The following is a 24,079-nucleotide window of genomic DNA, read 5'->3' on the forward strand; positions in this document are numbered from 1 at the left end:
AGGCACACTCATAAGTGATTTACTTGCATTGTTTTGTTTAATCTTCATTTAAGAGGGGAGATTATTAGAGTTCCCTGGTGGCTTAGCAGTTAGGAATTTGGCGTTGTCACTGCTATGGCATGGGTTCAATCCCTGGCCCAGGAACTTCCTATGTGCCACAGGCGCAGCCAAAAAAAAGTGGGATTATTATCTCTATTTCATCAACGAGGACCCTGGGGCTCATTGCTCGCCCAAGGTGACTCCGCTAGCAGGTGACCTCATGGCCAAGGCAAGATTTGAGTCCAGATCTGTGTGAGCCCCAAGGCAGAGCTCTCCTTTCCTGCTGAGAAGGTGAGCAAAGGTGCGGGGATGGGGCGCATGTGTTGCAGGGTGGGCAGTGCTGTGACCTTGTGACCTTGAGAGGGTCCGAACAAAAGAAAGAACTCCTGGCAGCGGGGCGTGGGCCATTGCAGAGAGACAGGATGCGGTGGACACGGCGGTGCAGGCGGGGGCACACACGTGCACACGCTCAGTCCATCTCGCTTTTGCCAAGCTCTGTGCCGATGTTTTAAAGCATTTCCCCCATTTGCCCACAGCACATACAGGAGGTAGACTCTGCTGGGTCCATCCTGTGGAGATGGAAGGTGAGGCGTCAGGAGTCCAGGTCACTTGGTTGGAAACCAGAAGAAATAAGCCGTGAGGCTAGCATTCTGTGCCCCTTCAGAGCAGGCAGCTGTACTACGCGCCCAGCCCTACCTGCAGGCCAGGCGCCTGGGTCTCGGCCCAGCAGCCCTGCAGCAGCAGGGGGCTCGCCCTCTGGGAGCTGCCCTGTTGCAGCCACAGTCGTGGGATGTGCTGGGCCACTGGGTTGGCCAGTAGCATCTTTGAGGCACACGTAAGAGCGGAGGCCCAGCATCCCCTGCCCCAGCTGGCCGCTGTGCGTTTAGGCCTTCTAAAGATGCGTGTGACCTGACACGGAAGGCCTGCGTGCCTGGGGCACACACACATGCACAGAGCATCCAGTAAGACCCAGCCCGACTGGAGAATGCTGTCACAGAGGTGTGAGGGCTGGGTGTGGTGGCAAGGGTGTGCAGGGGGCAGAGAACTGCATGTACTGGGCACCCGCCACATGCTTTACAGGCTTTGTTGCCTCGAACCCTCACACTGACCATGACCTAGGTGATGTCTTCGTCTACAGAGGAGGAGACGAACGTCGGGAAGGTTGGGTAACTTGCCCGCTTGAGTGGTGTAACCAGCAGTCTGGCCTTGGTCTGTCTTGAGCGCAGAGGGGAAGGAGTGGGGAGGAGTGGGGAGCCCAGCTCGTGCATCCCTTGATGAGAACCCGCTCCCGGCCAGAGCCCACAGCAGCTCAAGGTTGCAAGGAGGCAGAAGGTGACAGCTAACTGTTCAGAGGACAGAGGGAACAGTGCCGTGAGCATCGGCACAGAGGGCCACCGGGGCCGGATGGGTGAGGGCAGGGCTGTCAGCGCGGGCGTCCCAGAGGAGCCGCCCCCCACACTGAGGGGTGGATAGGTGCCAGCTGACGCAAGGCAGAAGCAGGCAAAGGCCCCCTTAGCTGAGGAAGCGGCCTCAGGTGGGGTGTCAGTCTCCACGGTGGAGGAGCTCATCCCCCAGTTGGCAGTAGCTGGTGAGGGCCCTGCCCGGCCCACGGTCCCACCCTCGCCCTTTGGGTTTGGAAGGAAGCCTCGCCGCGTGGTGTAGCATATTAATTAGGCAGCTTCTTTGTCTGGGAGGGGCTTTGTGTTGAGTCTCTGAATGAGCACGACTGGTGACAGTTGTCAAAACACATGGTGCTTGGCCAGAGGTTCCTTGGAAGCCCCTCGCCCCCCACATGGCCTCTGCTCTTGCGCAGTCCTGGCTGTCGGCCCACATCCACCCTGGGCCTTTGGATTGCGGGGCGGGGTGGGGGTGCTCCCGTGAGAAACAGGCGTGGGCTTTTTCCCAGACCCTGCTGCAGAGGCTGCGTGGGCCGGTCTCCCCGGAAGGTGTCTGGGCACGTCCACGTTAACTGATGTGACGCGCTTCCCTGGTGCTGATGCCCGATAAGTTGCCCCAGCCAGCAGGGGGCTGAGGCCCGTCACTGCCTGACGGCCCGTGCCCTGGACTCGGTGTTGTGTGCTCTGGTTCAGGGTTCAGGCCTCGCCACCTGAAAACGCCCTTTCACCTTCCAATGTCCACACGCCCCGTGATCCTCAGACGTTCCTTCCCCCTGGTGGCGGTGGGTGCCCGCCTCCCACGTGCCTTCCCGCCCCTCTGAAATACACTGGGTCTTAAGGGTGGCGTGTGCCGTGCTCTCCAGAGAAACAGAGGGCGCAGAGGCTCTGTGCTCCCAGCCTTTGAGGGAGGCATTGCTGCTGGGCTACCCACAGCTCAGAGAGAGACTGGCTTGAGAAAGTCTTGACTTTACAGGAGGTTTATTTTACACTTGCTTTCCTGTACCAGTGATGGGGAAACTGCAGCCCCTACCTGGGGGGTGCAGGGGAGGGGGGCACGCAGGGACCCCTCCTCTGCTCTGCCCACCCAGGGAACTGGAGGGCGGGTGCATCTGTCCGTGAGAGCAGGGTCCCTGCCTTTTATCTCCACACGGGGGCGGGGCGGGGGGCTGGCTCGGTCAACACCGCTGTCTGAGCCCTGGGCCAGGTGTGGTGGAGCCAGCCATTCACCACCCAGCTCACCAAGTGGTGGTCTGCAAGCTACGCTGAGGCGCCGTTTCCTCGGGTCCCCCTGCCTGCGTCATAAAGATCAGCAGTAGTGCAGATGGAGGACGGGCCCCATGGTGACCGTGTGGTCGCAGGGGCAGGGCTACAGTCCGGGCCTTTTGCTCGAGAGCTCTGACGCCCACACTGACCCCCCCCCCAACCCCCCAACTCTGTTCTGCCTCCACAGACCTTCACAGCCTGGTGCAACTCCCACCTGCGCAAGGCCGGCACACAGATCGAGAACATCGACGAGGACTTCCGAGACGGGCTCAAGCTCATGCTTCTCCTGGAGGTCATTTCCGGTGAGGCTCCCCTCCCGTGGGGTCCAGCCCACCCCTGGACACTGCCTGCCCCGCTGTCCCCTTGCTGCTGGGGGAGAGTGAGGCCTTTCCTGGTGTGGGCATTGACTGGTTCTGGGGAGCAGTGGGTCCTAAAGCTTCTCTCCTTCTCTTGGCGTTGGGCCCACAGGGGAGCGGTTACCTAAGCCAGAGCGGGGCAAGATGAGGGTGCATAAGATCAACAATGTGAACAAGGCACTGGACTTCATCGCCAGCAAAGGAGTCAAGCTGGTCTCCATCGGGGCAGAAGGTGAGCTTGGCTGGGGCCCAACCTCTGCCTTCTGAACAGAGGTGGTGGTGGTGGTAGAGAGAGCACCAGGGGTGCTTAAAGCCCAGCTGTACCCAGCAGCCACCACGGTGACTGCCTTCGATGTGACCTGGGGCACAGGGAGGGGAATAGCCTCACCTCGGACCCTGGACACCCCCACTCGCCCTCCTGGTGCTGGGCCTGAGGGACATGTGGCTGACATCTCTCTGAGCCAGGAGTACGTTTGCCCCAAGGCCTTGCCCGTTGTGTGTGGGCAGGAAGGGGTCGGCGGGGGAAGGCCGCTGGAGGCCCTGTGTCAGGGCTCTGGGCAGGGAGTGTAAGTCCGAAGGCCAGTGACCAGACAGACGTTGCTGTTTGTCCTCACGGCCTGGGAGAGTGTGGCCTCCTGACTGATACTCGGGATCCTTCTGAGCCCCGTGCAGAGACCCAGGCCTGCGACCCTTCGTTCCAGTGGCAGGGTCTTGTCCTGAGCTCACAGGCGCCTTTGGAGACCAGGCGAGGCCGGATGGAGCCCAGCAGCTCGCCGTCAGCCTGGGCTCAGGCTTCTGCTCATTAGCTAGAGCAGGGTTTCCTTTGCCCTGACATCCATGTTGTCCCAGCTTTTAGAAAAACAAAGAAAACTAATTGCTGTTAATGACAGGGCTCTGAGAGTTTGGCCAGGACTCTGGGCCAGAACGCAGACCGCTCCAAGGCCCTGCCCCCGCGGGGCCCTCTCCAGGGAGGGGTGCCAAGCCCCGAATGCCACGGTCGAGGTGGTTGGTGTTTGTTTAAAAAAAAAAAAACCAAATTCAGTCGGGCCCCGAGATTTTCTGTCCTTGTGTGGATCTTTCCTCCTGGCTCCCCGCCAGCCTTCTGCTTCTCACAGCTGCATTTATTTTGCTCAAAATGCTAGCCTGTAAATACAGAAAGGGTTAGAAGAGAGACCCGTGGCAGTCATCAGTTTTCCTTTGGAGAAAGACCCAGTCTAAAAAGGTTCTCTGTTCACACCCAAGCTGCTTCACTCCCAGAACCTGGGGCGGTCAGGCCTTGGGGGGACAGCCGACTGGCAACGCCCCAAGGGACACCTGAGAGCCAGTCCCACCCCGCCCGTCTCTCTGTCCCTCCACGCCACCCAGACAGTCGCAGGAGCAGGGCTTCCTCGTGGGGGCTGTGGAGGGGACGGGAGTCAGAGGCACAGCTGCAGGGCCGAGAAGCAGCTGGTAGATGTGTCATGAGAGCGGCCGTCTTCCTTCTCTCACAGGGCTCTCTGAGCCCTCCGTGTCCAGCTTGCTCCTGGCACCGGCTGGGTAAGGGCGCTGTGGCTTCCTCTAGATTGCGCCCGGCCCCACCCTGGGGTGCCTGGCCCTCGGGGGGGACGCAGCATGGATTGCCTGAACGAATCACTGACCTCGCCTCGTGCTGGGAAGTGTTGGCCTGGTTTCTGGGTGTGGGCTTCTCCACCTGGGAAAGAGCCGGACAGACATTCTTCCCCTGCCTTGGGGCAGCTGGCTATGCATGCTTCCTCCTCATGCTGAAACCCTCAATCCGAAAGCTGCCATCGGCCCTCTGCCCGTGGCTTCACCATGGGGAGCTGCTTTGGTGGCTAAAAAGGCCCTGCCCTCTCCTGGCGCGCATGTCCTCAGGGGAGGTTGGGCCCCATCCGCTGGGGGACACTTGTACCTCCTTCCCGAATCAAGCCCACCTAGAGGAGTCCCCATTGTGACTCAGCAGTAACAAACCCAACTAGTATCCATGAGGACGCCAGGCTCGATCCCTGGCCTCGCTCAGTGGGTTAAGGATCCGGTGTTGCCGTGAGCTGTGGTGTCGGTCACATTCGCAGCTCAGATCCCACATTGCTGTGGCTGCGCTGGAGGCCGGCAGCTATAGCTCTGATTCGACCCCTACCCTGGGAACCTCCATATGTCCCAGGTGCTATCCTAAAAGTCAAAAAGAAAACCAAACAAAAAAAGCCCACTTAGCATTTTCCATTCTCCGGGCCAGTGAGCAAGGCCTCCTGAAGTGTCCTTCTGTTCTCCCCGCCCTCTCCCCTCCCGTGTGGGAGACGCTTGGGGGCGGGAGACCTTAGAGACTGCCAAAAGCTCTCCAGGCCATTGGGCTCCGGGGCCAGGCCATGGGCACGCAGTTCTCACCAGGCAGTCGGCACATGGTGCCTGGGTGCTACAGGGATGGTTTTTCTCTATGTTGCTGAAGCTGAGGAATGTGTGGTCCAAACCCTTTCTCTCAATGCCAGAAGTTTGGGAGAGTCGTTGGTTTTTAGTTAAGAAGGCATTTCACTCGGAGTTCTCTGGTTAAGTGTTCCATGTTGTCATGCTGTGGATTGGGTCATTGCTGTGGCACGGGTTCGATCCCTGGCCTGGGAAGTTTTGAATGCCACAGTTAATAGCCAAAAAATAAATTAATGAATAAATAAGAAGGCACGCGCTTAGCAGCTGGACCTTGTGTCCCTACTCTGCTTCCTGCCACACCGTGTCTTCTCAAGGCCCAGGGCCAGGTCCCAGGAATACAGTGGTGCTCAGAAGGCAGACAGTGAACGAGCCCACCAGCCAGCACCTAGCAGTGTGTGAGGGGACGAGCAGGGTGCTGGGGAGAGGGGGCCTGAGACGGTCAGGGAAGCCATTCTGGGAGGTGGCGTCTAAGCAGAGGCTTATAAGATGAGAAGAACCAGCCATCTAAGATGGGGGTCGAGGGGTGCCCTTTGCAGGGGGCAGAAGGTATGAGATCCTTAAAGCAAGAGAGGACACAGCTAGAGAATGCCGGGGAGGGAATGGGCCGGGTCACGCAGGGTAGGCCCTGTAAGCCGGACTGCAGAGTACAGGCTTGGTTTTAAGCGTCGTGGGGCTTTAAGCAGACGAGTGACACAAATCTGATGCACCTGTTAAAACAACCACCCTGGCTGCTGTGTGGGGTGGACCTCAGGGCAGGTGGAGGAGGCAGCACATCGAGATCTGGCGGGGACAACGGGGGCTTGGGCGACGGTGGCAGCAGTGGGGGGACAAACCCTTAAAGGTGTGACAGAGGCTGGAAGCACAGGCCCAGTGCCTGGGACAAGCCTCAGGGCGGAGCAGTCCTTTGAGCTGAGTCACGGGGCTGAGCTGCCCTGTTGAGAAGAGGCTCGCTTGGCCGAGAACACGTGTGCAGGAGGCTGAAGGTGCTGAGCCGCAGAAGGCTTCTGGGACATCAGGGCCATTCAGGGGACATCCTCTCCCAGAGAGGATTGCAGAGGACAGGCCTGGGCAGCTCTGCCCAGAGCTGGAGTTGGTCTCTAGGCAGACTGGGGAGTGTCGCCCTGGCTCTACCCGCCTCCTCACCCTCTGCCCCTTTCCCCGCGGGCAGAGATCGTGGACGGCAATGCAAAGATGACGCTGGGCATGATCTGGACCATCATCCTCAGGTTCGCCATCCAGGACATCTCCGTGGAGGGTAAGAGCCGAGAGCCGGCTGGCTGGCAAAGCACAGCCTTTCCTCCCCACCCGAACTCGGGGCACTGAGATGAGGATTTCGGGCATTTTTGTCTTCATGCTTCAAGCGCATTCCTGTTTCCAGGCATCACTGACAGGGCTTGGCCCTCCCAGAAGTGGTTAGCGGAGGTGCTAGCCCAGGCTCCCCACTGCAGCCACCTAGCTCTGGTTCCCCCCAGAGCACCTTGGCTCCCTCAGCCTCCATCTCAGTGGAGCCTCACGCCATCCTTGTTGGGCGGGCACCATTGGTCCCATTTGACAGTCAGTGAACCAGAGTCACAGAGCAAACTCATGATAGTCCCAGGCCTTGTTCTCCTGGGCAGCAGTGCCTGCGTTTCCACTTGATCTCCCACCCTCAGGCCTGGGTCAGCACCCCACTTCCTCAAGGTTGCGGCCAGATCTGGAGACCCTCTGCAGGGCCCGGCAAAGTGGCAGAAGCTGGCATTGCGGGCTTGTTTGGCAGTGTATCCTGGCAGCTAGAGGCACAGGCTTTGTGGTCAGAGAGACAGCACAGGTTCAGGCCCTGCTGCGGTTCTGTCCCTGATGCTTCCGGGGTGGCCCAGGGCTGTGCGTGCCCGCCGTGTCTGCCATGGGCACTGCTGCGCTTCTCTTTCTCTGGGGCCCTCTCCCCAGCTTCTCTCTGCCCCTTATGCCCGAGCTAGAGGCGCGGTCCAACTGGACTGGGTTCTGAGTGTTTGGTTTTGAGCCAGCACTCCCTGTCCTCATGTGTTCGCAGAGACCTCTGCCAAGGAGGGGCTCCTCCTCTGGTGCCAGCGGAAGACGGCCCCGTACAAGAACGTCAATGTGCAGAACTTCCACATCAGGTGAGCGCCCGCTGCCCCCAGGACCGGGAGTGCTGTCTTCCCACCTGACCTCCTTGCCCCTGGTTTCGCTGTGGTCTGTGAGGTGCCGGCCCTCGGGGGGGCCCCTCCCCCTCCACTGGCCCCCAGGAGCCCCTTGCAAGGTCCCTGAGTCCTCTTGGGGTGAGGGGGTGGCAGTCACCTCGCCGTCCTGGGCTAAAGGCATGAAGGCCCTGCCCTCTGGCAGGCCTTGTAGAATCTTCTTCCTCCCCAAGTGAGGTAGCTCAGAAGCAACCACAAAGCCCTTCCTTTATTTTGACCTCTCAGGGGGCCCCGTCCTTTAGAGGTGTGAGTGCATTTAGCGTTGGGAAAATGTGCCCTGTGTCCACTAGAGGAAGAAGACTCGGCCTGCCACGCATCTGCTCTCCCTCAGGTCGGGTGGAGCGAGCGTGTTCACCAGGCGAGCGTGGTCAGTGCCATGTTGAGATCTGGGAGCAGGGCAAGGCCTGGGGGTTAGGAGTGCAGGCTTTGGGGATCCGGTGGGGCTCTGTGACTTCACCCCTCTGCTCTCCTTCCGGGGTGGATGGACGGGGGAGAGGCCACACATGAGAATAAAGAATGGGGCTTCATGGGATCCACAGAGGTCCTGCTGTGTCCCCAGGCTCCCTGGGGCCCTGGCACTGGGCGTTGGGGAGCATTGTGCTCTGCCATTAATAGCCTGTGGTCCCTCCCTTGATCTACTCTGTGTGTCTTCTTCCTTTTCCTGCCACCAACTGGCTGGTCCTCTGCCCTTCTCATTCATATATTTATTCAATCACTGAATATCCATGGGGTGCCTGCTCCATGCCAAGGGTGGGGTCCAGCAGCACCAAAATAAAGTCCCTGCCTTGGGAAGCTTTCCCTGTAGCAGGGGGTCTGGTCATTGACGGAGGCGCGGCGAGACCCACATCGAGGTGTCAGGTAGTGAGGAGGCGTCAGAGACGACAGATAGGCCGGGGCCGTGGAACGCCACCGAGAAGAGGGCCATGGTCAGGGGGTCTTTCTGAGGAGGTGTCATTAAGCTTGACCCCGAAAGGGCCAGCCCTTAGAGCATCTCGGGAACCAGTCTGGCCTGTGCCCAGCTGTCACCTTCCTCTGATTAGAGCCCCTCAGGCCAAGCCACACCCTGGCATTGAGCCGGCCCATGGTCAGGTCAGCCAAGGTGCAGAGGACCCACAGCGCAGGCCCCGGCCTCCCGCAGTGGCCCGTCCAGCTCAGGGGGCCACCCACATGGAGCGCTCAGCAGGGCATGGCTGCCCTGGTACCAAGCAGTTGGCAGGCACTACTCACGTGTCAGGAGTCGGCCTGAGCCTGACGTTTGCTTATGCCCCCTCCCGTCAGCCCAGTGAAGCGTGGGCCTTGTGGGTCTCCTCATCTCACAGAGGTGGAAACTGAGGTAGCAGGAGGTCATTGGACTTGCCCAAGGCCGCACCGACCGCAGTGCCAGACAAACATGCTGAACCACCCCCCAAGGGCGTTGATCCTTCCTGTGCGCGCCCTGGCCCGCAGTGCGCCTGTGACAGTGGGAGGCTGTCCTCCTAATCTCGGCTTTTCTATCCACAGCTGGAAGGACGGGCTCGCCTTCAATGCCCTGATCCACCGGCACAGACCAGAGCTGATCGAATATGACAAGCTGAGAAAGGTAGTGTCTCGCGCTCCCCTGGGGGGGCCCCCAGACACCCCGAGTCTGCCCCTGTCTCCAGGCCACTTCCCCCAAGCCCCTCCTTCACTGGCACCCAGAGCTGGACGCTGCTCAGATGGGCAGACAGGGAGAGCCTTGTGCCAGCTGTCACCAGACCCCAGCCCGGGGAAGCTGAGTCTCTCCTCCTTGCTCCCCTTGGGGACTGTCCCTACCCCCTCTGTGTGCATTGCAACCGCCCGGGGTTGTTTGAGGGCCCGCCAGCCTGTGCAGCCTGCCCCCTGACTGAGTTTCCTCCCCCCCCCCCCCCCAGGACGACCCCGTCACCAACCTGAACAATGCCTTCGAAGTGGCTGAGAAGTACCTAGACATCCCCAAGATGCTGGATGCGGAGGGTAAGTCCATCCCTTGTGTTCAGGCAGCACCCTGTTTTGTGGGCATGATTTGTGGTAACCAGGAATCTGGCAGGGCCCACCAGAATGTCTGAATGAGTCCACCTGAAGTGGGGACCCTGGTGTCACCCAGGGAGCCAGTGCGGGAGCAGCCTGAGCAGGCCGGACAGGGATGGAGAAGGGTCCTTGAGGAGGACCAGCTCTCAGGGGCTGCCTCCCAGGCCTGGGCCCAGGTGCCAGACAGAGCCCTGCCTGAGGGGTCCCCCTCCTCCCTCAGGAGGGGCGAGCGAGCCTGGCTCCCGCGAATAACCAAGGCCCCTGCCCTCCCTGCCTGCCACAGGCCGAGTCCGGAGCCTGCCACAGCAGAGTGTTTCTTCCTCCCCCGGCTTTGCTCTGTTTCCCAGCCACGCACCTCCCCCCGGCCAGGACCCTTGCCTCTGGCCTCTGGCCTCTGGCAGCTCTTGGGGTGGACCGTCCAGCGGCCCCTCGAGACTATTCTCTGAGAGAGGAAGTGGCCTCGACTTAATCCATTTCCCACAGCCTTGGCCTTTCCAGTGACCATGGTGGGGGGCAAGGGTGTGGCCAAGCCCACTGGAGTCACCAAGGGTCGCTGAATCCACTCCGAGGGTCCTTCTCCCAGGATGGCTGCGGCCTTGGGAGCCGGCGGATCCCGGTGAGCGACCGCCCCTTCCCCCCGCCCCTGCTTGGGCGGTTTAACCTTGTGGTTCACTTGCAGACATCGTGAACACGGCCCGGCCCGACGAGAAGGCCATAATGACCTATGTGTCCAGCTTCTACCATGCCTTTTCGGGAGCGCAGAAGGTACCAGCGGGGCCAGGCAGGCCCACCTCGCCGCCACTGCCCACAGCCGCTGCTGCCTCTCGCCTTCCATGCTCACCTCATTTCTCTTGCAGACGGCAGTGGCCTCTCTCCGACTGGAAGCTACCCCCCGACTCCTTGGCATCACTGCCCACTTAGCCCTTACAGTATCTATCAAGTGTCTGATCTGTGCCAGGCCCCGTTCCAGGCACTGAGGGTACAGTCAGGGACTGAGTCAGGCAAGGTCCCTGCTCCCTCGGAGCTGACATTCGCATGGGCAAGACAGCCGACGGGCGTGCCCACAGATGAAGTAATCTCATGTGATAAGTGCAGTAGAGGACGCGGGACAGGATGGTGGCATAGGGATGCATGGGGGCTGCTTTAGCTGGGGCAGCAGGGGAGGCATGATGAGCAGGAGCCGCCAGATGAAGATCTGCAGGGAAAGCGTTCCAGGTAGAGGGTAGAGCAAGTGCAAAGGCCCTGTGGAATGAATCGGTGTGGCTTATTCAGGGAATAGCTGGAGAAGAATGGGACAGGAAAATGACGTCGGAGAAGGTGACAGGGCCAGACCATGGGGGGCCATTGTAGTCTGGGGTCGGAAGTTTGGGTTCTGTCCCATCAGGGGTTTGTGCTAAGGTGGTAGGTGGTCATACAGGACATGATCTTACTCATGTTTTCAAAAAGATCAGATAAGTTCCCGTCATGGCACTGTGGAAACGACTAGGAACCATGAGGTTTCGGGTTCGATCTCTGGCCTCGCTCAGTGGGTTAGAGATCCAGCATTGCCTCGAGCTGCAGTGTAGGTCACAGACGTGGCTCGGATCTGGCATTGCCACGGCTATGGTGTAGGCCGGCAGCTACAGCTCCAATTTGACCCCTAGCCTGGGAACCTCCATATACCATGGATGCAGCCCTAAAAAGACAAAAAAAAAAAAAAAAAAAAAAGATAGCATCTGATCCCTCCAGCCTAAAACGAGCCCAGAGGGCTGGTGTGTCACAAGTTCAGGCCTGGTTAGAAAAGGCATCCATTTCATTCAGACCTTCCCCTCCCCTCTGCAAAACCTCGGCCAGAGGTGCCCACCCAGGCCGGAGCCGGGGTCTGGCTTCCAGTCCAGAGCAAGCGCTATTCCTCCCGCATGAGCCTGGGGCCTGGCCTCAGCCGCCCTCCTGCATCTTTCACTCTCTCCTGCCTCTCTCTCTCTCTCTCTCTCTCTGCGCAGATATTGTAGGCACTCTGAGGCCAGATGAGAAAGCCATCATGACTTACGTGTCCTGCTTCTACCACGCTTTCTCGGGGGCTCAAAAGGTGAGCTGGGGCAGGAGCACCCCTCACTGCTGTGGCTAGAGACTTGCCCTCGTCATCCCTTGCCCCCCCCCCCATGTCCCATCCCCCGCTGTGGCTGGAGCCCTGGCCCGGATGGCAGGTTTCCTGTGAGCTGGGCGGTGGCATCCCAGTTTCTCAGACAAGGCAGTTGAATCCCAGCATCACCTTAGATGTCAGAGCTGCCGTTGGGGCCTCTGCCCTGCCCTACCTGCCCATGATCCGCCCAGCTGCCTTCTCACTGCACTGGCTGGGTCCTCCCCTGCCCCTCACTGCCGCGCCTTCCCCTCCCACATGGCCCAGGAAAGGCCCCTCTGTGAGCCTGCTGACCCGGATCATGGGCCCCTGTCCCCAGCAGCCCTGCTGTCACAGACAGGGCAGTCAGAAGCAACTGTTCCCTGTCGTGGCCTCCCTGACCTTACACCACCTGGCACCGCCCCTGCCAGGGGCCCTCTGCTTCCACAGGACAGCGCCCAGCTGCCCCTGGGGAGGGAGGCCCATGTGGAGGCCCAGACACTTGTGTCCACACCACTCGCTCCTTGGTGTCTGCTGTTGGCCAGCACTGGTCTGGCCAGCGCTGTAGTCCCAGCCGCTTGATTTTGTGTCCCAGTTGGCAGTCGGCAGGCAGGAGAAAAAGAAGAGATGAGCTCTCGTTGATTGAGCATTTACTGCAGGCCAGGGACTCCTCCGAGGACCCCGCGCACACAGGCTCTCTAAGTGTCCTGTACACACTCCCGGAGGGTGGGTGCCGTTATCCCCGCTTAGAAGAGGAGGAGATGGAAGTCACAGGACAGGGACTTCAGTGCTGCCTCCTTCGGAGCCCCAGGTCCAGCAGGGGCCTTCCCATGGGCGGTCTGCCTGAGCCCCTGCTCTACCCCCTCTTGGCGGCGTGACCTCCGATAAGTCACTTCACCTCTGTTCTCCTGCCTGTGAAACAGGGAGCAGATGAGTGAGCGCCCATCTCAGGATGGTGCTGAGAATAAAATGAGCTCACGCAGGTACAGGGCCTTGGGCCAGTGCCTGGCCCCCGAAAGCGCTCCGCACACAGCCTGGCCTTGGCGCCTAATCCTACTCATCGTGGCACTTCCCTTCCACCTGCTCAGCATGTGGTTTGGCATGTTCCGCTGGGGGTGCAGACAGGGCGAATGAGGGGACCCCTCACCCCAGCGGGAAGGCAGGGTAGGGGTGGGCAGTGATGGGAGAGTCCTCACCACCAAGCCCAGCTAACAGCACATGCACGTGGGGCTCACCCCTCTGCCCTTGTCGCCCGCCAGGCGCTTTCTCCCTGCCCAGCTGCTCCTATGCTCAGAGCTGGACTTGGTGTGAGGAACCAGAGGCCTAGAGGCATTTGTGGGAGGGGATCCTGGCAGGAAAGCCCAGGTCAGAGCGTGTGGGAGCTTTTGAGGCAGCTGGGCCCCTCTCGGGAGCGAGGAAGTAAAGGCCAGCCTCTCAGGAGCTGCCCACCACCACTGGGATGTGCAGGGCCCAGCCTGCGTTTACGTCTCAGGACAGCCTTGTCATGCTTTTCTTATTGCTGCTGTCTCTCCCCCAGAGGCTCCCCTAGTCTCTGGGTTTTGTTTAGTTTTGTGACTGCGAGGGCAGCCCTAGACCTAGCACCGAGTATGCACGTTCTCTCCTGATGGCTTGCTTCCGGTCACGAAAGCATCTGCTCCTTGTTCTTGGCGCACTCATTCATTCAGCAGCTCTGAGTGTCGCACACACGCCCAGTCCTGAGCTGGGTGCCAGGGATTCAGTGGTGAAACAGAACCCTTCTGACCAGCAGCCAGCACCTTCGTGGGTCTGCACAGGGGCTGGAGCTGAGCTTGGGGGTGCCAGTTGTCCCTCCAGGTTAGAGGTCAGGGACTAATGTCTGTCCCCCCCACCCCTGCAAGCTGCGACTTTGGCTCTGCTTCCTGCACTCACTCAGGGCTGGTGTTCATTGGCCAAGGCTCTGTGAGCCTCACCTTTGAGGAGCACTGCCTGGGGCCGTTGGTGTGTGTCCTGCAGCATGAGGCAGGGGGTTGTGTGTGCGTGTGCACATGTGTGTGTGTGTGTGTGTGCACGCACACGTATACCAACCTCAGCTGGCCCCCCCCCGCTCACCTCCCTGCCTGTCCCCGGAGCAGCGAGCAGCGTGTGGAAGGGAGAGGCTGGGCCCCAGTGCCCGCCGCCCACCGGCGGGTCTGGAGCCGTCCCCAAGCCGCTGTTTTCCTTCCCCACCACTCGGTAGACCCTCCTCACTATTTCTGTTCCTGTTCTGTTGCCGTTTCAACTCTTCTTCCCTGGACCTTTTCTGTGCTTCCTGAAAGGTACCTGGTCTGTGTGGCACCCGCACCCTCCTTGTCCCTCCTTGCATTTCCCCCCAGCAGGACATAGCATCCTGCAGTTGTCCTGCAGTTCTGGGCAGAGACTCGTCACTGGCTCCACTGCTCCCTACTCTCCAGAGCCCCGGCTCCCTCCACCCCATGAATTGAGGCCCCCAGCCAGTGAGCTGTTGGCGCCCTCCTCCGGGGGGGGGTTAGGAAGGGGCCAGGCTGCTCTGCCACCAGGCTTCTGGGGTGGGGGGGCACCAGTATCTGCCCCCACCCACCCCACAGCTCTCTGGCACCTGGCCTTCCCACCGTCCACCCTCCCCTTCCAGGGCCTGGCCTAGCCAAGAGCCCTGCCAGCCTCAACCAGCCCTCCCCCTTGTGGGCCTGGGAGTCCATTTCCCCCATAGCGAACGGGCTCCCCAACCCCCTTCAGCACCTCTAGGGTCTGGGCCAAGAGAAACCAGGGCCCAGCTACCTGCAGGGTAGGGACCTTGGCAGCAAGGTTTGGGGACCCTGGCAAGCCCTGTCCGACGCAGCCACTTAGGGCCCCATCTTGCTGGAGCTGTGCTTCTTCTTCTTCCCTCCTTGGGGAGCTCTGTGTGGGCCACGGGTGGCCAGCTTTCTGGGGATGAGCCTGTCAGGAGGGAGGGTCAGCAGCCCCCAGGCAGCCCTGACTGTGTGCCTCCCCCGCCCCAGGCCGAGACCGCCGCCAACCGGATCTGCAAGGTGCTGGCTGTCAATCAGGAGAACGAGCACCTGATGGAAGATTATGAGAGGCTGGCCAGCGATGTGAGTGTGCCGCTCACCCCTGCCCTGGTGGCCCCGCCAGAGCTGAAGGGCTAGGCCACCCCTTGCTACGCTCTGCCAAAGGTCATGTGATACCTGCAGCAGGGAGAGCAGGGGTGGCAGCAAGATTGTCTAGAAAAGGTCGTAGAGTTACAGACTGGAATTTGACCACGTCAGCATGTGACCTTCTGGGTTGATTTTACAAGGGTAAGGGCCAGGCGGTGTCAACTGTGCTAGCCGGCCCCGGGCTCTCGAGCTTGGGTTCCTCCAGACGTACTCAAAGCCCGAGTTTCCTGAATACCCTACTGCTTTAGAGTCAACTGGGGAACTTTTAAAAAAATTCCTGTTCCCATGCCCGGCCCGTGGAGAGACATGCCGTAGGGTAGAGAGAGAGACCCAAGAGCTGATTCGACAGCAGCCAGGACAGCAGCTTGTCGCAGTGGGCCCCATGCAAGCCCTTCATGAGCCCCAGCTGCTGTCTCCATAACAGCCTTGTGAGGGGGCAGCTCATGGCACCTCCTTTTCCAAGTGAGGAAACAGGGCTAGCGAGAGTCAGGCCCAAGTCCCCTGTCCCTCAGCTGCTGGGGGAGAGATTCAAACCCCGGAAGCCCCACTCCAGAACCTGAACCCCAAACATCCACTGGGGATGTGGGTGTTTAGTGCATCGCGAGTCTCCTCTTTATTTTTTTAATTGTTTTAATTTTTAAAAATTCTTGGAGAGTTCCCATTGTGGTTCAGTGGAAACGAACCTGACTAGCATCCATGAGAAAGCAGGTTTGATCCCTAGCCTCACTCAGGGATCAGTGGGTTAACGGTCCAGCGTTGCCATGAACTGTGTGTAGGTCGCAGATGCGGCCCAGATCTGGCGTGGCTGTGGCTGTGGCCTAGGCCAGGGGCTGTAGCGCCAATTTGACCCCTAGCCTGGGAACTCCCATTTGCCACAATTGCGGCCCTAAAACGCAAAAAAAATTAATAATAATAATAATTAAAACATTTAAGCTCCCCAAGAGTAAGAGTTTGGCTGTTCTTCTAAATCAGTGATTCCAAGACTTGAAGATTTCACAGACCAGGAAAATTTGGAAAAATATTTGACAGCCATTTCCTACAATGGCAAACTTTATATTTTGCCAAGTTAAGGATATTTCAAAAAGAAAGGCTGCCGTCTGTTACCACCACCATTTCTAACACCTGGGAAAGGCTGAAAGGTTGTGTGTGAGAGTCTCAGCCCTTCCCAAGAGGGCAGTGGCTCCGGGCACCGTGATGCGGACACACGCGGAGACCATTGTCCTTGGTTTTTCTCATCTTGCCAGAGGTTGGCATTTGGGAACCACTTTTCCAGGCCTATCAATGCTGGACAATAACCAGTTTTACTCTCCTAGGGTTATTCTAGAATGTCCAGTTGATTGGCTTCTTTGTACCTTGTCCTCCTTCAAAAACAGGAGGGGGTCATACAAATACAGATTACTTTCTTTTTCAATTGTACTTCCTCGTTGTGTCTCAGGCCCCGTGCATGGTACTCACCACCCTGCAATGAGCCGGGTGCATGGCGGGCCCTGCCCTTGAGCCGCTTAGGGTCAGTGGACAGGACGCAGTGAGGCTCACAGACAGCGCTGAGCTCAGCGGACATGGCGCCAGCAGGCCCTTGGAGGGATGTGATGGGGGAGGCCACCCATGAGGGGCGTTGGATTGAGGCTGTGCTGCTTAGACGAGGAAAAGGAAGACCAGGAGCAGAGGCAGGACCAGGAAGTGGCCAGAAAGCAGCACCGTGGTTTGGAGGGGCCGCACGTTCCCAGAGTTCCCAGCCATGGGTTTCCCAGGCAAAGTCAGCCTTGGGGGGCAGCAGGGCTGATTCCCCAGGATGGGGCCCTTAAAGAGCCAGGTCCCACATGCCTGTGAGCAGGGCGAGGGGCAGGCAGTGGCACTGTCAGTGCTCGGAGGGTCCCCTGCAAAGGCCGCCATGACTTTCCACGGGCCCACAGCTCCTGGAGTGGATCCGGCGCACCATCCCTTGGCTGGAGGACCGCGTGCCCCAGAAGACCATCCAGGAGATGCAGCAGAAGCTGGAGGACTTCCGCGACTACCGGCGTGTCCACAAACCGCCTAAGGTGCAAGAGAAGTGCCAGCTGGAGATCAATTTCAACACGCTGCAGACCAAGCTGCGCCTCAGCAACCGGCCCGCCTTCATGCCCTCCGAGGGCAAAATGGTCTCGGTGAGTGGTGGGGATGGGCCAGGGCCCAGGAAGCGTGTGGACCCGCGGATTCCCTATGAGGCGCGGGTACCGCCCCCAGGCTTGTTCTTTGGCCAGAATCGTCTTTCTTACCCAGAAGGCACAGCTGCTGAGGTGCAGGGTGTGGTGGGGTGCACTCGGCCACGTTCCTTCTCCCCCGTCACTCCCTAGAGTTTGACACCTGTGCCCAGACCCCACGGTAGTTTGCAAGGGATTGTTTGAATCTGGCCCCTCAGTCGGCTGTGACTCCAGGACCTCCAGGTGCTTGCGGCCCCTTCTCAGGGGCAGGACAGCCTTCAAAAGAGTTGATTGTACCTGCCCCATGCAGGGCCCTGTCTGGGCGTGCAGATACAGCAGAGCAGAGAGCCATCTGAGCCCAGTCCTGCCAGCTGCCCCAGGCCCCCGTGGTAGCCCTGCCCTCTCCTGTCCCCGCAGGACATCAACAATGGCTGGCAGCACCTGGAGCAGGCGGAAAAGGGCTACGAGGAGTGGCTGCTGAATGAGATCCGCAGGCTGGAGCGGCTCGACCACTTGGCAGAGAAGTTCCGGCAGAAGGCCTCCATCCACGAGGCCTGGACTGACGGTAGGGCCCTGCCAACTCCTTCCCTTCCCTCCTCTCCTGTCTCCCAGATGGACACACACACACGCAGCCCCTCCTGCCCCCCTCCCTACCCAGGGTCTGTTTGTCAGGCCCTCTCCCCTGCCACCTGGAGACATGTGTGTCAGAAGTGCCCTTTGGATTCATCCAGCCCCAGGCAGTGAGGAGCACTTTGGGGCCAGGTCCACCTAGACTGCTCTGGCCTCAGCTTACTTGCAGGGGGGGGCCCATCCTGGGTCACTGGAGGCCGGTCATCCAGGAATGCAGCCCAGGCCAGTGACCCTGTCCACTCTGAGGACAGTGCCCCTCTGGCCAGGGTGGGCTGCAGGCGGGCTCTCCCATCCCTGGCAACCTGGGTTCACCCAGGCTGCCATCCGTCTCCTACACCGAAGAGCCCGTGCTGGGGGATCCTCGATGCTGAACATGGCTCCTGGCTCCGCTGCCCGACCTGCAGCTGCCGCTCACCCTTCGGCGAGGCCCTCCCGGGAGCCCTTCCCCACCTCTGCCCTGTCCCGAGCCTCCCCCGAGGAGGCGGCCCCAGGAAGGCCTCTCTCCCAGAAGGGCAGCGGTGACTCCAGTTTCTCGGCAGCTCTGCAGCTGCCTATTCCCTTGGCTGGGAATGTGGAATTCCTTCACGTCCCTGGCCCCCAGTCGGGACCCACAGCATGGTTGCGACTCCAGATCCCAGGGGCCTGAAAGCCTTCGGGAAGCGGCCAGTGCCTGGGAAAGCCGGGAGCCATCCCCGGGACACCCGCCCTCCCGCTTCTGGCTGCCCCCTTCCCGACCCTGTCTCGGCCCTCCCGCCACCACTCTGCTCAGCTCCTTTCCCGAGTCCTCGCCTTGCTCACTGTGGGTTGTCATCCCTCCCACCCTCACCCGTTCCCTGTGAGATCCTCCCTGAGCCCCTGGGGTCTCCTCCAGCCCCCACCCACCCAGCTATTTGATAAGCAGTCCCACCCCGGCTGGCTTGCGAACACACAGCTCTACAGGATCTGCAGTCCTGGGCTGTGTCACCTATGTCTCGGGCCGCAGCCCAGCTAACGTCCTTCTTACATGAGCTCAGGAGGCTGCTTTCCAGCAGCAGCTTCCAGATCGAGAACAGGACCTCACCCCTCCTCTGCCAGGGAGGGGATGCAGAGGACAGGCCAGAAGGCGGGGCGAGCAGGCGGTGGGTGGCCTGGGCCAGGGATGCAGACAGGGCCTCACAGAAACGAAACGGTGCCCACAGGTTCTACCCCCCAGAACGGAGAGAGGGAGGGTTGGCATTTAGTTCTTTTGTTTGTTCTTCAGTCATTCATTCAAAAAACACTCCTTGAGCCTCTTTGCTGTGCTCAGTAGTTTCCCAGGTAGGTGAGGTCCCTGCCCCAGGAACTCACAGGCCAGCAGGTTTGGCATTTCTTGTCAGAGGCCCTTGGACGTATAAGTGGATTTTACAGACTCTGTGTCCGTGATGCTTGGCCAGAGCTGTCCTGTCATCATCCACGTGCTGTATCTCCATCACCCTTTCTTTGAATGTCGTCCCTGTGGATTTCCCTCCTGGGAGCCTCTTATCAGCCCTTCAGCTCCCTGCCACCCCCTACCCAGGGCCCTTGGGACCCTGGGAAGGAAGCCGAGGAGCATGTGCCAACCCAGCAAAGCTCCTTCCTGGGAGGGACTGGCCGGCCTTTACCCGAAGGCATTTGGGGGTGGGCCCAGTCTTTAGCCAGGGCCCAACTGGTTCAGCGGCTTCCACACGTCCCTGCCCCCCGCAACCTCCCTGCAGGCACTTGGGCATCTGGCCCTGCCCCTTGCAACAGCCTGGATCCCCCTGGCAGGCCTGCCCACTCTCTTTCCCAAGACCTGAAGCCTCTTCCTTTGAACCACCCAGTTAGGCAAAACGGGGTCAGAGGCCTCTCGACCCCTCTCCACCCCTGGGAGGTGTAGCAGCCTCCTCCCCTTGGGGCAGGAGAGAGGGTGGGTTGAGCCACCGTTACCCCAGGCCGCCCTCTGGCTGCTCCTCAGCCTGGATCCCAGACAGCCGGGGGCCCCCACTCTTCCTGATCCTTCCCAGGGCAGCCCGGCAGCTCCTTTGCCGAGACTCTGCTGAGGCAGAGAAGTGGCAGCCTGCTCTTTCTGGTTCCCACCCCTGGAGAAAGCACCTGAGGGAAGGGAATTGCGAGCTTGCCTCTGTGGTTGCGTCTGCCACCCCGGGGGCTGGGAAGCAGGGCCCGTCCTTGGGTGGCTGGGGTGCGGATGATACTACTCATGCTGCCCACCCTTCTTGACGTCACCTCACTGAGGCTTTAGACTAGGGCTGGCGAGGGCCCCATTTTTCAGATGAGGGGACAGGCGGGGAGACTTCCTGCTCCAAGTCGCCGCCCCCGGCAGGCAGCCGTTGGTCAGATTTTCTGATGCCAGCTGAGGAGGGGGTCTCTGAGCTTTAGGGGTTGGGGGTTCAGCCACCTCTCCAGGCCAGTGTTCCCCCTGGGTCCTCTGCAGGACCTTCCTGTGCTTGCAGAGCTCGCCTGAGCTCTGTGCTGGGCTGTGTAATTAGCCAGGCTCCGGAGCTAATAACAGCTTTCCTCCAGTGGCCCTGCCCCCCCGCCCCCCTCTAGCCCCGCACATAGAAAGCCTTCAGGACGGTGCGGGCAGAGGCTCCGTCCCATGGTCAGGCTCCCCCTTCCCCACTTTGCGGGCGTGGCCGCAGCCCCACCCGCTTCTCCAGATCTGGAGATGGGCGTCCGCTTTTCCAGCCGTCGCAGCACAATCCAAATTCCTACTGTGTACCCATAACGGACTACGTGTAGAACACACAGTTTGAATTGGGGTATCTGTCTCAGGCCCCCCAACCCAGTTCCATCCAGGATACATTTGGGCTTAGAGATTCCTGCAAAGGGCACGGGAAAGGTTCTGGAAGGCCCTGGACCCCCACGGCGCTGTTGTTAAGCACCCCTGCCCTCCACCCCCCGCAGGGAAGGAGGCCATGCTGAAGCAGCGGGACTATGAGACGGCCACCCTCTCAGATATCAAAGCCCTCATCCGCAAGCACGAGGCCTTCGAGAGTGACCTGGCCGCACACCAGGACCGCGTGGAGCAGATCGCGGCCATCGCCCAGGAGCTCAAGTACGTGTGGGCTTGTGGGTCCCGCCACCTGCTCCTCCTCCAGCGCCCTGCCCAGGGCACGGGTGGAGCAGGGTGTCCTCACCCCCCTCCTTTCAATGCCAGGTAAGGGCCTTGTGGGGTGATGCCTTTTGCCCACCTTGTGTGAACCCTGGACGAGAGACACAGTGGCATCTAGGTTGTCCAGCAGAGGGAGGTCGCTGGCCCCTCGTCCTGATTCCTCAGGCTGGCAGGGTCCCTCTGCCAACACCAAGGAGACCTGCTGGCCCCCTGATGTCGTGGGCGGCCTGGCCCCCACCGCTCCCACCCGCTGCTCCCTGAGGGATGGCTGCACAGAGAGCCCATTGTTCCGCACAGCCCCTTCCCTCTCCTGCGCAGAATACACTTATTGTAAGAGCTTCCAGGCAGCCGGTTCTCTGCCCTCCCTTCCCTGCCCGAGTCAGATAAACGTGTGCGCACAGTTAGTACACTGAGCCTCCAGAGCCAGTGAAAGGGGGCCTTATTCCACCAGCGCGGCGGCCAGCAGCAGTCCAGGCCCAGGGAGTAGGAGGCCTGGGCCATTACTTCATGGAAAATCCACAGACCCTGGAGGGGCAGCAGGGCTCCCAAAATAGCCGTCTGCTCAAAAATAGGATCCTTGGCTGGAACTGCCCTTTCCACAGACAGCCCACCCTGGTCACCGTCCTCCCCAAAGCCCTGCTGATTCCTTCAAGACTGGGGCTAAGTGGTGATGCTTGGTGGAGCCCCGCCGCCAGGCAGGGCCAGCTTCCCCCTGACTCGCTCTCTCCACACTGCCCAGCTGCTCTGGGGCTTCCCTGTTTGCTCAGAAGCAGAATGTACCATAGAGACAGTACTAGGGATGTAGCGTCCCTGTTGGGGACACCCTCTGAGGTCCTGCAGCTCCTCTAGGATCAAGTTCCTACACTTGGCACGCCCAGGCCAAGGAGAGGGAGGTCACAGCCGCAGACATCCACCTTCCACAGGACTAGCAGGGAGTGGGACACGGGCAGGTCCCTTATTGACAGGCGAGCCCCAGGAAGCTGGTGGGAAACAGACTTGGGGTAATCCTAGGCCAGCCTTTTTCCCAGGCAGTGGGGAACAGCCAGGGAACAGGCAGTCCCCAAGGCAGCTTTCTGGACAGTGGCCCTGGAGGAGAAGGGGAGGGCTGCTTGGGGTGCTGTCCATTCCCCCAAAGATGAGTCAGAGGATGGAGGGCCGGCCAGGATGAGCCTGGATGGACGACTCGGCTGAGTGTTGATTAATGGCAATGACGAAAACCCAGAGCATTCGGTGCTCTGCTTGTATCAGCTCATTTCATCCCCCAGCAATCCTGTGTTACAGGCACAGAGAGGCCAAGGGCCCTGCCCAAGGTCACACAGCTCGGGAGCGGGTGAGACCGGATCAGAGCCCAGGCCACCTGCCCACCCGGTGGAGCGCGGCCTTGCTCCTCCTCCAGCGCCTGCTGCTCCCCCGGCCCTTGTAATCCTGCCGGCGAGTCCATCCCTATGTCCTGGGTCCCGGTCCTGTTCCTCCCCAGATTGTTCCCTGTCCCCCACCCGTGGGCCCCCAGGGTTCTGCCTACACATCAGCTCCCTAGGCTAGAGCCCACAAGGGGCCGATGAGGGGGAACCGGGGCAGAGGGCCAGGAACGAGCCCGGCAGCTCCGTGTTGCAGCCTCAGTCATCGCAGTCATCACACCCATCCCCAGTCGGCCCACGTGTTTCCCTGATGATGTCGTCGAGGGCTTAGGATGAGGTTGCCGGTGAGTCAGTACCCGTTGAAGTAGACACATGGCCTTTAATAAATAACCGTTGCTCCTCTTACCTACTGGGTGCCAAGGGCCGCTCTCCGCACTTCACCTGTGGTGGGTAACTTGGTCTCCACCTCATCCCCACCCCCGTTTCACAGACCAGAAAACTGAGGAATCTGGAAGGAAGTCGCACGCCCAGGGTCACACAAGTTCAAAATCGCAGAGCTTGGAGTTCCCATTGTGGCGCAGTGGTTAACGAATCCGACTAGGAACCTTGAGGTTGCGGGTTCGATCCCTGACCTTGCTCAGTGGGTTGACAATCCAGCGTTGCCGTGAGCTGTGGTGTAGGTTGCAGACACGGCTTGGATCCTGCGTTGCTGTGGCTCTGGCGTAGGCCGGTGGCTACAGCTCCGATTAGACCCCTAGCCTGGGAACCTCCATATGCCGCCGGAGCGGCCCAAGAAATAGCAAAAAAAAAAAGACAAAATCGCAGAGCTTGAAGTCACCGCTAGGGAACTAGGCGCCAGTCCTTATTCTCTAACGACTAGAGCTCATTCTCTAACCAGACTTGGTTTCGATGGGAAAAGCAGTCCAGATACCAGCGTGGTTGAGGGCCGGGCTCTGGGAGCCCCTCCCCTGCAGATCCCTCCTCCCTTGGGCCAGAGGGATTGGTGGCCGAGGTCCTTAAATGTTGATGTCCCCTGGCACCTGTGGGCAGATGGGTCAGCACACCCTTGACTGCCCTGCCGGGGTCTCATCACCCCCTGTCCGGCCCACAGCGAGCTGGATTACTACGACTCCCATAATGTCAACACCCGCTGCCAGAAGATCTGCGACCAGTGGGACGCTCTTGGCTCTCTGACCCACAGCCGCAGGGAGGCCCTGGAGGTGAGGAGGGGGCCCTGCCACCGCTGGAGCTCAGTGCCCCGTTGTCCTCAGGGCTGGGGGTTGGTAGGGGGGACGGTGCCCAGACCCACAAGCTTCCCCTGACCCTTCCCACCATCCACCCCTCCTGCTCACCATCTGATCCGCCTCTGTCCCCGTCCCCGTCCCACACACGCCAGAAAACAGAGAAGCAGCTGGAGACCATTGACCAGCTGCACCTGGAGTACGCCAAGCGGGCAGCGCCCTTCAACAACTGGATGGAGAGTGCCATGGAGGACCTGCAGGACATGTTCATCGTCCACACCATCGAGGAGATCGAGGTCGGCGCCCGCCCGCCCTTCTCCTGCCTCCGGGGCCTCCATGGGGCCCGGCCGCCCTCTCACCCTCCTCTTCCCCACCCGCCAGGGCCTGATCTCAGCCCACGACCAGTTCAAGTCGACGCTGCCGGACGCCGACCGGGAACGGGAGGCCATCCTGGCCATTCACAAGGAGGCCCAGAGGATCGCCGAGAGCAACCACATCAAACTCTCGGGCAGCAACCCCTACACCACTGTCACCCCCCAGATCATCAACTCCAAGTGGGAGAAGGTATGCGGCACCCGCACTGGCAGGTCTGGGGCAGAGCCAGCCGGGAGAGGGGGCTGCCAC

The 24,079-nt window shown here is 60.4% G+C and overlaps 1 protein-coding gene across 6 annotated transcripts in view; it reads left to right on the forward strand.

Moving 5' to 3' along the window:
* The window catches only part of ACTN4 (actinin alpha 4), a 72,166-nt gene that overhangs the window by 42,652 nt on the left and 5,435 nt on the right, over positions 1-24,079 (forward strand). For 3 of the 6 annotated variants that reach the window (XM_003355883.4, XM_003127120.5, XM_003355884.4), the window contains exons 2-15: positions 2,887-3,001; positions 3,168-3,287; positions 6,639-6,725; positions 7,500-7,587; positions 9,166-9,244; positions 9,555-9,636; positions 10,370-10,455; positions 14,782-14,874; positions 16,851-17,081; positions 17,535-17,682; positions 20,649-20,799; positions 23,326-23,434; positions 23,611-23,751; positions 23,837-24,019. In XM_003355883.4, coding sequence (XP_003355931.2) covers positions 2,887-3,001; positions 3,168-3,287; positions 6,639-6,725; positions 7,500-7,587; positions 9,166-9,244; positions 9,555-9,636; positions 10,370-10,455; positions 14,782-14,874; positions 16,851-17,081; positions 17,535-17,682; positions 20,649-20,799; positions 23,326-23,434; positions 23,611-23,751; positions 23,837-24,019 — 1,713 coding nt within the window. Of the gene's footprint in view, positions 1-2,886; positions 3,002-3,167; positions 3,288-6,638; positions 6,726-7,499; positions 7,588-9,165; positions 9,245-9,554; positions 9,637-10,369; positions 10,456-11,672; positions 11,759-14,781; positions 14,875-16,850; positions 17,082-17,534; positions 17,683-20,648; positions 20,800-23,325; positions 23,435-23,610; positions 23,752-23,836; positions 24,020-24,079 lie in introns of all 6 variants that reach the window. The other 3 variants (XM_005664596.3, XM_003355885.4, XM_021094344.1) reach the window with 1 other exon arrangement.

The sequence above is a fragment of the Sus scrofa genome, chromosome 6 (genome assembly GCF_000003025.6).
Source record: "Sus scrofa isolate TJ Tabasco breed Duroc chromosome 6, Sscrofa11.1, whole genome shotgun sequence".
In the NCBI taxonomy this organism is placed as follows: Eukaryota; Metazoa; Chordata; class Mammalia; order Artiodactyla; family Suidae; genus Sus; species Sus scrofa.